The sequence below is a fragment of the Anabrus simplex genome, chromosome 1 (assembly GCF_040414725.1).
Source record: "Anabrus simplex isolate iqAnaSimp1 chromosome 1, ASM4041472v1, whole genome shotgun sequence".
Classification (NCBI taxonomy): Eukaryota; Metazoa; Arthropoda; class Insecta; order Orthoptera; family Tettigoniidae; genus Anabrus; species Anabrus simplex.
Genome location: NC_090265.1, coordinates 29,633,609 through 29,652,753, shown reverse-complemented (window position 1 = coordinate 29,652,753; position 19,145 = coordinate 29,633,609). Strand labels below are relative to the sequence as shown.

Below are 19,145 nucleotides of genomic sequence, written 5' to 3'. Positions count from 1 at the left end.
ATGAACATTCAATTCAGCTGCCAGTTCTACTATTAAAGAAGGGGAAAACTTAGTTCTTTGTATCAAGTAACAACTGGAATGTCATTTTCAGAAAAATTTGACTTAGTGCCTTCAAACAATGACCGATTCTATTTCAGGTACATTAATTAATAAAAAAATACAGATAATAATTTCTGCCTGTGTAGCCTCCAGCTGACACAGAAGTAAAGTAGAATTCTGTAATTTATACTTGATTTGTAAATGAGAAATTAGATTGTTTTAATAAAAGTCTGAGAAGTTCCTAAGAATCAAGTTCTATCCCTTTTTGTAAAGCTTTATGTACTTATGTAGCATGTTCACATGGATGATGGAAATGGTTTTCATGACTATATCTGAATATAAGTACATCATAAAACCTTTTAAACTCTTCTTGCAAGATATATTTTGGAGGTTTCCCAAAGCAGATTTAACCTATCATCACTATGTCAGGAGAACTATAAGGAGTTGCTTTATCCTTTCTTAGGTAGCTGCAGTCTTGAGCTGGATCACTAATTAGACAGTCAGTATTCTATTTTTTGGTAAATTGAGTTATCATACACAGTATAGATCAAGAAGCCATTGAATATAGCATGTGGCTTAAAAAGGGCATCAGACAGAGAGTTGCACTCCCTTTCAAAGCAACTGCACCTGTTGCATCTGAGCAGGACTTTTTTCATGTTTTTCATAATTTATTTGAAGTTATGCAGAGAATCAGTGAAGGTGATGTAGAAAATACTGATGATAAAACATGAAAGAATAAAAATAATCTAATAAATAATAATCTGATGTGGAAGGGGAAGAATATTTAGATATAAAACAACAGAGAATTGTTAAAAATATTCAGAGAATTACTGTTTTGTGATTTTTCTTTCATTGCTCCTGGAAAGGGCTCAAATTAGCTCACCGATCACAAATGACTGAGAACATCCAAACTCACTTTCTGTGTGGTCATCACTGCCTGAGTCCAGGCTAAAATCTAGGAAGAGTTTCTTCTGAACATCAAAGTTCCATATAAAGAGCTAGGCTTTCCTTGTGTAAATCTAAGTATGAAGACTGGATGAAGCTGAGGCAAGAACTTCCGATTAGCCACAATGAGGACTGGGTTGAGTGGAAATCACTCAACTGTCTATGAAGTCATCACTTAAGCAATTGGCTTTTACTGAGGATAGCGGGTGTGAGTGTGGTGAAAAACAGACAGAGAAACGTATGTATCAGTGTTGTCTTTGTTCATACTTGTGTTCTGAGCAGGATTTGATGCTTGCCAGTAAGAATGCCCAAGAACACCTGATTGCCAATTTGGCCAAAAGGATATGTTCTTGCTATTTGTGGGTGTAGATTTATGTAAATATGTCTAATTTCAGATGCATTTTTCTTTGTATGTTGTAGTGGTAGATTTCTGATATGAGTAAGTAAAGAGAATGGTTTTATGACACAATTTTAGGTGGTACACGTCTTAAAATATTACATAATATGTACTTTTTAAGCACTATTTTCCTGTAAAAGAGATTCATAGATTATAATTTTTAAACAAAAGATTTCTGCTCTGGCTTGTTTGTGATGTTACGAGGCATGGAAACTAATAGCTGCTGTCATTCAGGAGACTTCACCTACTTGGAATGCATTATCCAAATTAAAGCTTTTGACTGCTACATAGATTACTTGTTCCTTTACTACAACTAAATATATCCTTACAAAATAAAAGATTTATGTCATTCATTCTCAAATAATTTAAACACACCCATCCTAGTAACTAGATCAACACACACTAAAGTAATACTGGTTTGCTTCCCTCAGGGCTACAGCTCAGAGTGCAAGAGTTGTAAAGCTAAGGAAATTGTAACCAGAGTTAGGTAGTAACACCTTGCCTATTGTAGCCCTGAACGAAGGTAAGTACACAGGAATAAGTGCTTCTTGGTGTTTCTTAAAAGTCGCTGGGACATTCTGGTGGATTGAGGTCCCCAAACACATTTAACTCATACAGACTGGCAAATGTGATAAACAGCAAGTACCATACCATGAGGATGACACCGTACTTTTTGTCCAACTTCCAACCATTGAGATGTGTAGCCACGACCAGGAATATCACTGTTGAGAGCAGGGAGAGGGTTGAGTACGTCAAGCCTAAAATGAGCACATTGTGAGTGATAGCACAGTAGTATAGCCCTTCAGATCCTAGATATACAAATGTTAGGTGAATTGTGGCTATAGTAAACTGACCATTTTTATTGAGGCTCAAAGTGAGACTTCCCATGAAAATTGCAATATTTTGGAGGAACAGAGTGGAACAGTAAAATTTTGAGGACTTTAAAAATTGAAATATTATATTTCAGCACAAACAGTTTTCATTAGTTATATAATGGTTTATAGTGTGGTTTACTGTTATCACATCGTAGTTCATGAACCAGAGGCAATGGCTGAGGTGCCTAGTAAAGTGTTCCTGAGGAGATGGGATACCATTTGCTATGGAATAGGAGAGGGCATCTTGGACATTTTGACATATTCTTAGTCATGACCTTCCCTGTGTTCAGACAGTTCAGGCAACCTGTTAGAGGAAATATTCTCACTGGGATTTATGTATAAAAATAGTATGATCCTGTTTCACCAACTTTACCGAGCTCAGAATATGGGAGTAATAGATTCCCACTTCCATTTGACAGGAGAGGGACTCCTTGGAAAAAACTTGATGAAGGAAATTGAATTTGATGGGGTTTATGGAAGAAAGAAGAAACTAGCTGAGTCAGAAAAGAGGATGTGTCTGGAGGTGTTAGGAGTTAATGATATTTGGGTAAAGGGAGATAACAAGGAAGAGATTGGAGATTGTAAAGTGTTCTTAACAAGTGTTAAGAAGGGAAGGACAAAGTGTGGGGTAGGACTGTTCATCAGGAATACTACTGAATGCAATGAAGCTTCTCTTAGGCACTTAAATGAGCAAGTGATGAGGGTATATATATCAGTTGGAGGAATTGTGACAATCATTTTCTCAGTCTACTTACCATGTGAGGCTGTAGTAGAGGATGGAGTTGACAAATTTTATGAAGCACTGAGTGACATCGTAGTCAGGGTCAACAACATGGATAGGATAGTGCTAATGGGCAATTTCAATGCGAGAGTTGGAAATAGAACTGAAGGATATGAGAAGGTGATGCATAAATATGGGGAAGATATGGAAGCTAACAGGAAAGGGGTGCATTTACCAGACTTTGTGATAGTATGGGATTACTGGTTATGAATACATTCTTCAAGCATAAGGGTATTCACTGCACTGGGCGAAGTGGCCATGTGGTTAGGAGCGCGCAGCTGTGAGCTTGCACCCGGGAGATAGTGGGTTCGAATCACACTGTCAGCAGCCCTGAAGATGGTTTTCCATTGTTTCCAATTTTCACACCAGGCAAATGCTGGGGGTGTACCTTAATTAAGGTCATGGTCACTTCCTTCCCATTCCTAGGCCTTTCCTTCCCACCTATCTGTGTCAGCGCGACGTAAAGCAAATAGCAAAATATAACTATTCACTGCTACACATGGAAGGGCAGGGGTCAGGAAATCTGTTAGGAATGTGAGGGTCCCAAGATTTTTCAATCATACAGACCACTATCTAATCTGTAGTGGATAAAATATCCCAAGACCTAGGACAGAGAAAGTAAAATTGCATCTGCAGACAAATAAGGGTAGAGAATCTCCAGAACAAGGAAATTAGATGTATTTGGATATGATCAGTGAAAAATTCCCAATGATAGACCATAGCAGGTTCGGGATTTAGAAAGAGAATGGGTGGCATACAGGGATGCTGTAGTAGAAACAGTAAGGGAATGCCTAAGAACATCTGTGTGCAAAGATGGGAAAAAGCAAACATTTTGGTGGAATGGTGAAGTAAGGGCAGGTTGTAAATGTAAAAAGAAGGTATACCAGATATGGCTCCAGACAAGGAATTGTACATAGATCAAAGAAATAGAGTACCGGGCGAGTTGGCCGTGTGCGTAGAGGCACGCGGCTGTGAGCTTGCATCCGGGAGATAGTAGGTTCGAATCCCACTATTGGCAGCCCTGAAAATGGTTTTCCGTGGTTTCCCATTTTCACACCAGGCAAATGTTGGGGCTGTACCTTAATTAAGGCCACAGCCGCTTCCTTCCAACTCCTAGTCCTTTCCTATCCCATCGTCGCCATAAGACCTATCTGTGTAGGTGCGACGTAAAGCCCCTAGCAAAAAAAAAAAAAAAAAAAAAAAAAGAAATAGAGTGAAACAAATAATTGTTTAAACCAAGAAGAAGTTGTGGGAAGATTTCAATAATAACTTGGACAGTAATAAAGAATCTTAAAAAGGAAGGGAAAAAGGAAATGAATAGTGTTTTGGGCAAATCAAGTGAACTTCTCTGCGAAAAAGGAAATATTTCTGTTGATATCATGAACAATTGAGCTCAGGGGAAAGAAATTAAATTATGCTTGAGGAAGTGGAAAGGATGTTAAATAAACTCCATTGTTATAAAACAGCAGACAGAGATGAAATATAGTGGGAAGGCAGGGATCAAATGGCTTCATAGAGAAATAAGATTAGCAAGGAATGTTAGTAGACTACCTTCAGACTGTACAAAAGCAGTAATAGCACCTGTCTGTAAGCAAGGGAACAGGAAGGATTGCAACACCTATCGAGGTATTTCATTAATCATACCAGGCAAGGTGTTCACTGGTATTTTGGAAGGGAGGGTGCGATCGATGGTTGAAAGTAAGTTGGATAAAAACTACTGTGGTTTCAGACTACAGAGGGGCTGCCAGGATCAGATATTCAGAATCCAGCAGTGCAATGAAAAATGCTACAAGCAGGATAGACAGTTATGTTTAATGTTTCGTAGATCTAGAGAAGGCACATGTCAGAGTACCGAGGGAAAAGTTGAAAGCCATACTAAGGGACTGTGGGGTTAAGGGTAGGTTATTAAAAGCAATCAAAGACATTTATGTTGACAATTGGGCTACAGTGAGAACTGATGGTGGAGTGAGTTCTTGGTTCAAGGTTCTTACAGGGGTTAGACCTTAGTTTTTCATAGTATACACTGAAAGGTAAGGGAGGGATTCGGTTAGGTGAAGACGTAGTGAGCAGTTCGGCCTATGCCAATGACTTGGTCTTAATGTTGGACTGTGCTGAAAGCTTGTAATTTAATATCTTGGAACTTGAAAATAGGTGCCGTGAGTATGATATGAAAATCAGCATTTCCAAAACTAAAATTATGTCAGTAGGGAAGAAGCCTAAGAAGTCAGGTTGGAAACACTAAACTGGAACAGGTAGATCATTTCAAATATTTAGGATGTGTATTCTCCCAGGATGATAGTGTAGTAAATGAGAATGAATCAAGAAGTAACAGAAAACCAAAGGAACTAAGAAGGAGTGCATGTTGGAGAGAAGCTAGGTAAACAATTGATAGGGAATATGACACTTGGGTGACAGTTCTAAATGCAGATTGATTGATTGATTGATTGATTGATTGATTGATTGATTGATTGAAACAAGAGTTAGGAATGGTTGTGGAAGTAAGGAGAATTCAAAGAAACTAAGAAACTGAATCTAGCAAAGAAGTCAACTAAGAATAACAAGATGGCGTACATAATTAGGTATTATATGAATTGTAGTGAAAAATGGAATGGTATGTATAGGTATGGTAAGGCAGAAACAGGTTCCAAAAATGACATTCCAGGAATCATTAATGAACAAGGGGAGTATACTGTATATGTGAAGATTTACATAAGGCATAAGTGTTCATTCAGTCACCAGTATGTAAAAGACCTAGAAAGCTGAAATTAGGAACATAGGTTCATCTTTTGCCCTAGAGGTCCACTAAGAAAGGATTTTTTAAATTCAGCTTCTGCCCTTGACTTAGGCCCTTACCATGTCATAGGCTAATAAGGCCAGAAATTGAATTTGTTGAACAAGGATGAGACAAAGCTCATTTTAAGTCTTACACCACAAGAAACAAATCTATGGGGCATCGAAAAGCAAGTTTTAAGTTCCTAAACTAAAACCAACCATTTTTGAGATATTGGTACCACATTGCCACTGCTCTTCAGTGAAATTCCTGGAGCAGATGTTGACAGACTCACAAGCATTTCTACTTCTGCTTGGGCAGATTATGTAAGACATGCCGAAAGATAGTAAGAAGAGGATATTATTCTGTGAGAGAAGTTCACGGTGCTCATTCAATGTCAGTTACATTTACAGCAACATGATCAGACGTGCTTCTGTGTGCTGCTGTCTCATTTAATAGGATTAGAAGAAGTAATTACTGACGTCTGTTGAGAGGTTCCTGAGAATACCTGTCATCATCATCATCATCATTTCCCATTATCCGGCTGTAGCCGGGTAGGGGCAAATATGGTTCTTCTCCACTTTCTTCGGTCTTTCCACCACTCCTCCTCCAACACTGTGTCCCAGTCCAGGTTTCTTTCTCTAATACTGCATTGGATTGTTTCCTTTCATCTCAATCATGGTCTTCCGTGGCCTCTCCTTTCTTGCATTTGTATTTCCATCAGCTTTTTTGGCATTCTTTCATCACTCATTCGCTTTATGTGCCCAAACCATCTTAGTCGCCTCTTCTCTATTCTATCATTCATTTTTTCCACTCCAGTTTCTTCCTGGATTTTCTCATTCCTTATTTGGTCTCTTCTACTCTTCTGTATCATACTCCACAAGAACTTCATTTCGGCTGCCTGTATTCGACTCTCATCCTTCTTTGTCATTGTCCTAGTTTCTGCTCCATAAGTTGTTATAGGTACGTAACACATCTCGTACATAGTTTCCTTTGCTTCCATTGGCGCATCTTTGTCCCATAACATGTTTTTTATACTATGATAGAAACAGCTTCCAGCTTGAATCCTCTTACTAATTTCAGCATCCAGTTGAGCATTCTCCATTAATTCACTCCCCAGGTATTTGAACGTCTCCACTACTTCCAGGGGCTTGTCTGCAAGTCTAATCTGACCTTTTCTCTTCCTTCTCTCTTCCAGTGATAACAAGAGTGTTAATTTTTTTCTTTTAACATAAGAACTTCACTTTTTTCTACACTTATTTTCAATCCACATTTTTCGATCTTTTCATTCGCCACATCCAAAATCTTCACATTGTCTTCTCCCCAAATCACAATATCATCTGCAAATAACAACATGTTCATTTCTCTTCCTCTATATGCTGCTTTTGCTGTTCTCATGATATCAACCATTACTGTTGTTAACAGGATTGACGATAGAACACTTCCCTGTCTCAGCCCACTAGCGATTTTGTGCCAACTTGTTGCCAACTTGATTATCTTAGCAACATGGGATATCAGAGTAAATCTGCTGTAGTTCTTCAATACTTTCTTATTGCCTTTCTTGAAAATTGCGATGATTATTCCTTTTTGCCCATCCTCAGGGACTTCCTTATTCTCCCAGACAATCCTGAGAACTCCACTGCAGGCCTACAGCTCCAGCTGCTTTTATCATCTCCATTGAAATTTCATCTGTTTCAGCAGTTTTTCCACTCTTCATCTTACTTACTGCCATTTCAATTTCATTCATTGTAATTTCTTTATCCATTTCTTCATCAACTAATTGACTTTCCTGGTCGTCCATGGACTGACTGTCATTATTTCTCATGTTCAGCAACTTCTGAAAATACTCTCTCCATTTATTTCTAATTTCTTCTGGCTTTGTTAATATTGTGCCGTCTTCATCCTTCACAAAACTGGTGTTTATTTGATCTCTCTTTTTAATCTTAAGATACCATAACATAATTTCTTGCTGCCCTGCATACCATCTCTCAATTTCTGTGTGAATAAGGCCCAGCTTTTCCTCTTTTCTTTGCCTCCACATATTTTCTTCTACCTTCTTCAGTCTTAGATGTTTTCCATGCCATTTTCTTTTCCTTCACTTTACTCTTTACCCTATAGTTTCACCAGTATGTCTCTTTGTCTTTCACATTTCCTGATGTTCTACCACATACCTTTTCTGCACATCCAACAGTGCTTCCTTAAATCTTTTCCATTCATCTTCAACATTCCCCATCTCTATCCTGGGTACCCCGGGTATTATTTCCCTTTGAAATTCTTCTTGTATGCTTTTCTCCTTCAACTTCCATACTTTAATTCTTTTCTCTCTTAATGGTTTTTTTTTCATCTTTCCCACTTTCAGTTTTCCTATCACAACTCTATGATCTCCACCAAAGGCTTCTTCAGGCATAGGTGTAACATCTAAAAGGTTCTTCCGGTGTTTTATCTCGATGATTATATAATTAATCATGATCTTTGTTCGTCTGTCTCCCCAATCATACCTTGTAACGTTCTGACTGTTCATCCTAAACCAGGTGTTTCCAACAATCATTTGGTTCCTCATGCAAAAATTCACCAACAACTCGCCTTCTGGATTCACATTTCCATATCCAAAGGGCCCTACAACATCTTCTTTATCTATCTGCCTCTCCACTTCCTCTAAATAGTCCTTTAGATGTTCATCTATGCAACCCGTTTGTGGGGCATACAACTGGAATAGATATTTCATGCCATTTTCAAACTGGAGTCTCATCACCATCATCCTATCACTGACACATTTTGTAGACTCCACATATTCTTGGATTTCTTTTCTAAGTATGATGACCACTCCATTTTTTGCTTCAGGTCCTCCGCTGTAATACAGCCTGTATCCTTCTTTCAGAGGAATCTCTCCCGCACCCCTCTTCTTGGTCTCCCACAGTCCAAGTATGGCTATGTCTTTTTCTTTCATGAAGTCAACCAGTTCTTCTGCCTTTCCCGTCAATGTCAGGACATTTACTGTCACAATCTTGATGTAGATTGATGCTGGTTGCCCACTTCTCACAGTTCTCACAGCACCCAAAGAGCTGCACGTTGCTTTTAGCAGAGGACGTCCTAACCTTTTCCGAGGCACCATATCTGTTTTATCCATATAGGCTATTGTTATGATGGGCTCGCCGCACCCAAAGGCAATACCCTTCATATACAAAAAAATTTACAAACTTTTATCATGTTAGTATAGATTATGACAACTTATAACCCCCTGCTCATTATTTTTTATTGAGAACAATAATTAGAATAGTCTAGAACAGTAGTTTCCAATCTCAAAAGGGCTAGAAGGCCACAAATTTATTGAGTGGAAACTGAGTCATGTTATCCCACACAACACAATTCAGTTTGAATTGAATTGCAATTAGCTGGATACTGCATTTTAGTTCTTTAAATTTAGTATTTAACTCATTCATGATTTCTTGAAAGTTTGCACTGAATTGCATGTAGCAAAGGGGTAGACTGATAAAGGGATGATGTGAAGTATTCCGAAAACATGTGTTTTGTTAATTTTATTATTGACTGCAATATTATTTTCTCCTCAGTATCAAACTAGAGCTCACCAGTTCTTTGGCAACAATGTATGTTTCAGTATTTAAAAAAAACCAGCTGTTAGCTGTTATGGGTTGGAGTTGACCGTACAGCCAGCTATTCAACACTGTGCAGTAAATAACTCAACTCTCCAAAGGGGCCAATGGCTTGGAGCTCATGTAATTGGGTGCATGTTCCCCAGTGAATTAAAAGGTACTGAAATTCAGCAGGCAGCATCTGCTCACCAGGTTAAGGGCAGTCACATTGAAACCTGGCAATTCATTACTAACTGCATCCTTAACAAGAGTTTTCCATCCTGAGCAGTCTTCAGCTCTTCTTAAGATATTGTGAAGAGGTGGACCGGTGATCTTCTTTGCTTGGTCAAACCATCTACTTGTTGTTCTGCCTCTTGATCTGGTGCCTTCAATTTTGCCTTGCAGAATGGTCTTCTTCTAAATTGTCTCCTTCTCTCCTCAAAATGTGTCCCAGGAACTGGAGGTAACTTTCACTAACGCGGGAAGATAAACGTTTTGTGCTACTCAGTTCTTCTATAATGGAGGCATTTGTTCTTCTTTCTGTCCATAGTGGATAGAGGTCAATTATTCACTACCTGACCCACGAGCTCCATGGAAACAGGGATGGAAGAAGAAGATGATATATCAACAGGGCCTGGATTCTGATGAACAGTAAATAACAAAAATAGACCTACAAATCCTATAAAAAAAAAAAAAAAAAAAAAAATTAAAAAGAGCAAGGAAGTGACCCAAAAATATTAAGGACAATATACGAGGTGTATCATGACTATATAGACAAAGAAATCAGGGTTGGTGTTCATGTTATGTTAAGAATGATGGTGCAATAGGATTGGCGGAGAAAATGTTTATTTTACAGAAAATTAGTATACTTGGTTACTTCTGGGCATGCGATTCAAATTGACGAATTTGCCGTATTCGTTATGTTGGAGCACAAGCTGCTGCCGTGCTTTATGGAAGAGAAAGGGAGGGAGGGGAAGTGGGTGTATGATGCAGACAGAGATAATGCTCCACGCGTATGCACAAGTTTCCTCCTTCGACTCGCACAGGCAATATCCACAGTTTGTTTATTTAACAGCCGTAACTGCACACAGTACAAGAACACACTGTAATTAAGACAGCCAGTCAAGGAATGCACCATATAGTCTAAATTGTTTATAATATCAATAGTGAAATTAATAGAGTGGATAATTTGTAACTCAAATAAAATATAAATGACGAAATTGGGCGCCACCTGCAAAAGATTTACAGGAATAATTTATTCTGTAGAGCATAAATTAACTCCTTCTCCAAAGGCGACAGTCATTACGCTGACGAGGCTGCAAAATTGCTTCATTACCTTACCTGCTACTATTTAACTCCAAAAATAAACTTGGATAGCATGCCGATACTGTACAATACCAATAAAAGCAGTGTGGAACAGGATAACTTGGAGAGCGCTAATTCATAGAATCACCGATGGTCGGATTCAACTGAACGGATGACATCATCACCAATAAAAGATTTACCATAAGTTTCACTACAAGAATTTACTCCCAAAAGAAAAGAAAAGAAAACAAACACCAACAATAATAATGTGACGAGACCAACTTGTTTTGCCGCTTACAAAAATAAACAGCCACAAACAATATCTACAAACCACAAATGTACGGTACATAGTTCTGAAGGCCACGCTTCAGAATGATGATTTCATATGGCAGAGACGACTGCTCATTCTTAACCTCATTTACATTAATAAAATAGCATCATCACTGTGCAATCAATTTACCACGGGTTATAACTGTATGCAAAAAGAACAATCCCAGTCAGCTCACTATACTCTGTTAATCAAACCATACAACTTAACAATGTTAAAAGGCTATCATGGAATAGATGAATGATGAATGCCATGCTGAATCAAGCAAAGAATGACCAAGCACTGAACACTTGGCCTACGATTTCATCTAGCAATAATCAGTTCTGTGCACAACAAATTAGTTCCAGATTATACATATAAACCACCACACAGAATGTGCTTTTCCTCAGAGAGGAATAATCCAGAGCATGATTGACAAATGAACACTATGCAGCATCTTCCACAGAATGCACACCGGGAATGAACTTGTAATACACCTGTTATGACTTCGTAATGCCTTCGTAGTCTGCTCCGTAATGATACAGTAATGACTCCACAATCAGAGTTCTTCAACACTACTAACTCTGTAATAGATAATGAACTCATTGCATGTGCACATATATTAAAGAAGGTTATATGTAGATAGGCTTGCTCCACATGGCGTAGAACTGCAAAAGTCCACTGGTAACAATGCTCTAACTGGAACATCTTCAAGCGTCTCTCAGTCAACGCAACTTCCTTCAAAATTGGAGCTTTGGGATTGGTTACTGAGCGGCCGATACAAAAGTTAGCGATCTCTAGGGTTCATCCACATTTATGAATAACAATCTTCAGAATATACTTCCTGGCTGTATCCCAGGTTTCCAAGCCACCTGTTGCAACACTTTCAACCGTCTTTACTGATATAGTCAGTGTTTCTCATCTTGCACAATGTTCACTGCTAGGCCATGTGTACAGACTCTTACCCAAATTAAAAGTTATACAAATATAAGGATATTCATGTTCAGTATTTCCTAACTATAAATCCTTCTTATAATCTTAATTTAACAAACTCACATGATATTCACTACTTTATATTACAAACTAGCAAATGTAGCTGTGCTTCGTTACGGTATTCTACAATATCAAAGTAAATTACTGTACATGAAGTGAATAAGATTTTTTAATTGCATGTCTCTTGGCGTTATCCGAGAAAGAGCTTAGGGAGGTCCACACACGATGTTTCCAATGTAAAGTGCGAGTTGCGGAGTTGTGATGATAACGGCAGGTCCACTTGTCTACTGCAATTCACAAAGGAGTTGAGAATTTTCATTTAACGGCAGGCCCCATTGCCTACTGCGTGGCCATGATTGATTTGGGGAGTTTTCGTTACAACAGCAGGCCCCATTTCCTACTTTTAGACAGATTTCAGGTGAGGAATTTTTATTTTAATGGCAGGCACCTTCCCTACTGCCAGTCGAAATTGAGTTGTGTTGTTATCATTATAAAGACAGACCCATTTTCCTAATGCTAGTCAGCATACTGCCAGTCACATCCAGTTGGTGAGTTTCCATTATAATAGCAGGCCACTATGTATAATGTCAGTCACATTTTAGATGGGTAAATTTGTTTATAATGGGGGGGGGGGCACCCTTGGCTACTGACAAACAGAATCGGGTACAGGAGTACTGAAAAAAATTGCACACTCCCTTGCCTTCTGCTAGTCTAGAAGGGAATTATTCATTACAATGGTACACAGGAGTTGGAGGAGGATGCCATTCCTTCTGCCAGTCAAAGTCAATGTGGGGAGTACTGATTACAATAGCAGATGCCCTCGTGCTGACAGTCACTATCAGTTTGTAAAGTATTAATTACAATGGCAGACACACCCTTTCTAGATTGCTACAAATCGACTTCAATGAATAAATATCGATGGACATATGGAAGTATATGCATGTTCACCTTCATTTACAGAATAACTGCTGCCAAATGGTGAATCATATAAAAAAACGGATTGTACAATGAGACGCCTCTGGCCTCATTTAGTGATCTAAATGGCCGGTCCTATGATATTTTCTCATATTTCATCTACTTGAAGGTAAGATTGTTTTAGAAACTTTTTTTTTTTTTTGCTAGTTGCTTTACGTCGCACCGACACAGATAGATCTTATGGCGACGATGGGATGGGAAAGGCCTAGGAGTTGGAAGGAAGCGGCCGTGGCCTTAATTAAGGTACAGCCCCAGCATTTGCCTGGTGTGAAAATGGGAAACCACGGAAAACCATCTTCAGGGCTGCCGACAGTGGGGCTCGAACCCACGATCTCCCGGATGCAATTTAGAAACGTTGAATAGGGTGGAATTTGTGTAAGATTTTCACACAGTGAATTACTTTTCAGACACTAATGTGACAGCTTCAATCATAGAATTTGGCTCACATATGGCTACTGGGTAGGCCAATATTCATGTAGAATTTGATAATCCTATCTTTCCTGTAAGTGATTCAAACAATCAATTGTACGTGTACAAAGTGTAAAATATAAGTAACAATCCAGAAACACAGCCAAAACTAACATATAAGAGAGAGAGAGCTATGACAAAAAAATCATAGGACCAAAGTTGTAGTCACTCCAAATTGAACAAGGATTGTGCCATCCATTTTGTGATATGACATACTGTTTAGCCACCAAATACCTCGTAAGGAAGGTTTGCACCGTCATTAAAATTGCCTCCACATTTCAATATTTTTCAGGGGTCAAAATACAAATTTTAAATATCTCGTAATTTATACTTGTAGGATGCTAATTAATTTATTATTTAACCACCTATTCAATACTTTATTGTTTTGCCTTTCATTAAAGGCATCTTCAGTCATTGTACCTCCTCAAGGTTGAATCAGGCACCTGATTTATAATTAAAATATAATTATTAAGATTGAATATTAACATACTTAAAATAGGAGCAGTCTAAAGGAAAATTGAATAACAATTTTTGGTATTATTGTGAATAACAACAATGCCAGCCATTGGTTGTTGATTAATACAGTTGACAAAGGTACATAGTACAGTGCTTAGTAGCAGTGGTCTGTTTTGAATTTTTAAATATTACAGTGTTTCCAAATGTTAGGAAAAACATTCCAGCAATATGAGAATGTTAATTGAGACCTTATTCAGAAGTAATGTCTTAAAAATTGAAAAAAAACGATCTGGTTGAAGTCTTAAGTTTGAGAGTTTTGGCTTGCAATAAGTACAGTAATTGTCGATTTAACATTTGGCGTAAACCGACAACTTGATTGGAGTATCTAACTTGTTACAAACTTAAAATAGGAGCAGTCGAAAAGAAAGATAGAATAAACCATTTTTGGTACTATTGTGAATAACAACAATAACAGCCATTAGCTGTTGATAAATAGTTGTGTTAAATAATAAATAATAAATAAATTAGCATCCTACAAGTATAGTTATCTTCAGTATGGAACCTTAATGATATTTATCATCTCGTAATTTTTCCGTCAATTACAGGCTAAAAGCTATAATTTTGCAAAACTTCAATTTTCTAGCTCGTCTGGCAGATTATGCTGCCATCTTGTTAAGGGGGAGGGGGTTAAAAATTAGGACTTTCAAGAAACTTTTAAGCCCATGAAACCTATAGGTTATTGTCTTGGATAAATATATCCTACTGCGTTCTTATGGAAACTTGAAACTCCCAGAGAATTTTGAGAATTTTTGATTTTTCTAGGGATCCTGAAGTCATCGGCTTGTCTGGTACCAAGTTTTAAGTTTCTAAGAAGCCTGGAAGTGTCCCATTAATTCACGCCTGTTTTCATTTTTATACCTTAATTTATAAATATGTATAGAGTACAATATATATATATATATATATATATATATGGATCGCTCCAAACTGAGTTCCATTTATTAATATGGATTATATTTCACCCCCCTCCCTAGTGGATCTAGGGGCGTCTTACTCTCACAGTATATTTTCCATGTAGTAAGTCATACTTGTAACAATTTTGGTTGATAGCCACACTGGAACATACAGTACATACATCCATTATCTCGGTCATTTTGGACAATTTATATCTTCACTCTTTCTCACCCCCTATTGCAAAGGGGGCTGAACTTCGGCTTTAAAAGATCGGGAGTGTCATTCATCTCAGCGACCCTGAAAACTGTGGATTCGACACTATTTTCAATTATTTTTATACCTAACCCCACTGACCCCCCCCCCCCCCCACACACACACACACACACATATTTATATATAGTAAGATTATTTTACAAAAATTTCCTAACCTAAAATCAGGAGATTGTACTTGTGTACTGTTGGTCACAGTAATTTTCTTTATTATTTATCATGCTAGAAGATGCTACTCTGCCACCCCACGATTGAATATTCCTTCACTCACAACATTGTAAATGGAATGAAACACTGAACGAAGGAAACAGTATGCCCAATGGTTTAATTACAGTAGAAGTTCAATATTCTCTCCTTCCTACCTGAATGCAAAGTTCACAACAGTGTAGTAGTGACCTTTGGACTCTGTTCAGGATGTGTGGTGTGTCGTGAACGGCTTGGAAAGCTGCCTGTGTTCTTGGTACAAGGTTCATCTATTTTTTCTATAGGGTTCACATAGTAGTCAGTTTGTGCAGAACTGCCTACTGGGGCTGGGAAGTGACTGCGAAACGAATGAGGAACTTGTGCATTAGCACTGAGCATTACTTCTGTCTCCCACTGCCCACATCCCCTCCCTTCCCTCCTCTGACGCACAGCAACAGTATAGCAAATAGGGCAATTTTGTCAATTTGAATCTCGTGCACGGAAGCGACAACATAACCTCATTTTCAGTAAAAGAAACGTTTCTCCACCAATCCGATTGGACCACCATTCTTAACACAAAGAGCATCCCTGATTATTTTGTAGGTATAGTTCTGATACACTCTATATATTTACCCAAAACAATAAATATGTGCATAGTAAATATTACCTTTAACCCATCCTGGAGTTAATACAGTTAACAAATGTCATCAAATAACTTTAACTGGCACGAATTGCTGAAAATGGGAAAATAATGAGACAAAATTTTAAAAATGACCTTAAAGTAAAATGTGGCAAAAATAAAAACAATACTTGATAAATATGCATTTCTGGTAATCAGGGAGCTATGATCAGGAGTTATGTACTGTGACGTTACAAGTTGACGATGTGAATAGTGGACCTGGCTATTTGCGAGAGTCTGTATATGTAAATTATGTGACTGTATTGCACAGCTGATATTGATATTTGCATGTTGGCTATGTGTGGGTTGATCAAACTCGAAAGTGTACCCAAACACCCTCTATCTGTGGACGGTGGAGCTAGTAGTGTGTTTAGGACTCTGATATCCAGAGCGCACAAGCATCTCTAGACACTACCATTTCAGGCCGTTGCCTATGCTATAATAGAAGGCCTGGACAAGCCGACCCATTTCTGTGCGTACAAAGTAGTTCAGGCAATGGCCGCTTGGATCGCGTTTATGTTCTGTTGTTCTCATGTTCTGTCTATAACCTTATATTGAAGATTCATACAATAACACGAAATAATACATTTTATTATCATTATGCCTGGTGTGAATCAGATATAAATGTAGAAAACAACTTAGAACACAATACACTTCATATATTTCTTCAATTTAGCACTTGATTATCACACAAGAATAAAGAATAGGGAAATAGGCCTAAATAGAAGTACTCACACGATTTTTCCCTATTTCTATATTTTCAACACTTTTCTGCTCAGAGGCTTGCTGTTGACTTTGTTTAATAAATCACAGTCTTCAGTCACTTTCTTTGCATTAGTGTCAAGAACAGGCCTGAAAAATTTTGTAAGTATAACGTATGTGATGTGTGCTTGATCACAGTCGCGGCACTGAAACGTCTCTTTAAACTTTGGAGCCGTAAGGAATTTCAGCTTTCGGACAAGATTACATTTTCCGAGATATCCTAACGACTGCGTTGTAAATATTAATAGATTTTTAAGAAGACGAATTTGCGCTGGCACTTTGTCGGGGAGCAGAATTCCGCTCACTGTACTTACACTGTAATCTGATTCGACTAAGTGCAAGCTACATATTCTGGAGTTATCATTAGGAACCCAAAGATACCCTTTTCTGCTGCCCTGTCGAGAAATAGCAAGCCTCCATTTGTCCCCTAAACTCGGATCTTTAGGAAAAAGATGAAAATTTATATTTGTGTATATTTCTTCGCTGTGTCAGATGTGCAGTTAGGCACGCAACAATAAACCACCTTAACCCACAGAATGAAAAGAGAGTGACGGCAATTGGATCCAGGGGCTCTGAAATTTGGATCGTGGGTTGGCGATCACGGGGCCCTTAGCTGAGTCCTTGCATTTCTTCCACTTACTTGTGCCAGGCTCCTCACTTTCATCTATCCTATCCGACCTTCCTTAGTCAACTCTAGTTCTTTGCCGACCCTGACGCTAGTAAGTTTCCGAGGGCTAGGGAGTCTTTCATTTTCACGCCCTTTGTGGCCCTTGTCTTCCTCTGGCCGATACTTTCATTTTTCGAAGTGTCTGGTCCCTTCCAGTTTCTCTCTCTGATTAGTGTTATATAGAGGATGGTTGCCTAGTTGTACTTCCTCTTAAAACAATAATCACCACCACCACCTCCACGGTAATTTGGAAGCACATAACTAAACGAATGTTATGTGCATCTCATCAACCATCCATATATTGCAAATCGTGAGACCAAATAAATTAAAAAATGACAAAACTCTTTATATTTCATGTTAGGTAAGGCCTTTCCTTATAAAACAAAGTTTAATATGTTATTTCTTCTCATAAAAGATGTTGCAGTAACACACGTAATCATAAAATTCATGCCAAATAACAGAACATAAACGCAAACCTAGCGGTGGGAAAGAGAAAAACTATTACCCCGCTTTTAATCCAAGAAATTGTCTCTCTGTCCAGGCCTTCTAGTATCTAGTAGGCTTTGTTCAGGCAGGCTCCTTCGCAGAACGACTGTCTGCCATTTGAACTCAACAGAAGCTGGCAGTGATGCCTCCGCTTGCATCATTTACGATAAGCAATTATCCTACAGGGATTGGCTAAAAGTTGTTATACAAATACCTTTTAGGGATTAAACTTGGTTTTGGTGTATTTATTTATTAAAACTTAGAATGTAGAATTGTGTATTGTGTAAATTTGCTTAGTGACAGTGGTTGTGAGCGCACGGCTCGGTATTGGTAAAATGCTATAATTTTTCTCTTCACTACTGTAACTACCTTATTTAAATATTTGTTTGTGGGCTCATTTTATCCTTTATTTGTGTGTTATTGTGATTTTGCTGTGCGTATTATTGTGAGATTTGGTTTATGTTCTACGTATTTTCATCATTTGCACTTCATGTTGGAGCCGTTAATATTATATGTTTTTGTTTTTCCGGTGACTTTAAAGTTTGCTTTGGTCCTTTCTCATTTTGTTTTCCCCTCTGATATATTTTTACTCATTTTGCATGGGTTTCACGGTACACTTTCCTTCATGACGGTGTTGTTGCCACTCAAAATTATTGCTGGTCGTTTCTTGTAATTCTTACCCGTGTTGGTGTTAAATTTCTATTTTGTCATTTGGTTTTGGTTTATTTATTATCATTCTGTTAGTTTTGTCTCCATTTTGCTGTGTATTGAGCTATGCGCCTCGTAATCACTGGCTGTCACATTTTTTAAATTATTATTATTATTATTATTATTATTATTATTATTATTATTATTATTATTATTATTATTATTATTATTATTATTATTATTATTATTATTATTATTATTATTATTATTATTATAACCTAGTATGTTTATATTTAAAGTTTACAGTTTACAGTTAATATGAACTTCATAATCAACTTGAGTATGGTTCCAGTGTATGGGACCCTTACCAGGATTACCTGATTCAGGAACTGGAAAAAAATCCAAAGAAAAGCAGCTCGATTTGTTCTGGGCAATTTCCAACAAAAGAGTAGCGTTACAAAAATGTTGCAAAGTTTGGACTGGGAAGACTTGGTTGAAAGGAGACGAGCTGCTCGATTAACTGGTATGTTCCGAGCTGTCAGTGGAGAGATGGCGTGGGAGGACATCAGTAGATGAATAAGTTTGGATGGTGTCT

General features: G+C 37.9%; 1 protein-coding gene across 1 annotated transcript in view; it reads right to left on the bottom strand.

Annotated features, from left to right (window-relative positions):
• Positions 1-1,939: 1,939 nt before the first annotated feature.
• The window catches only part of LOC136860113 (probable sodium/potassium/calcium exchanger CG1090), a 383,477-nt gene continuing 366,271 nt past the window's right edge, over positions 1,940-19,145 (bottom strand). The window contains exon 10 of the mRNA XM_067138736.2: positions 1,940-2,139. Coding sequence (XP_066994837.2) covers positions 1,940-2,139 — 200 coding nt within the window. The remainder of the gene's footprint in view (positions 2,140-19,145) is intronic.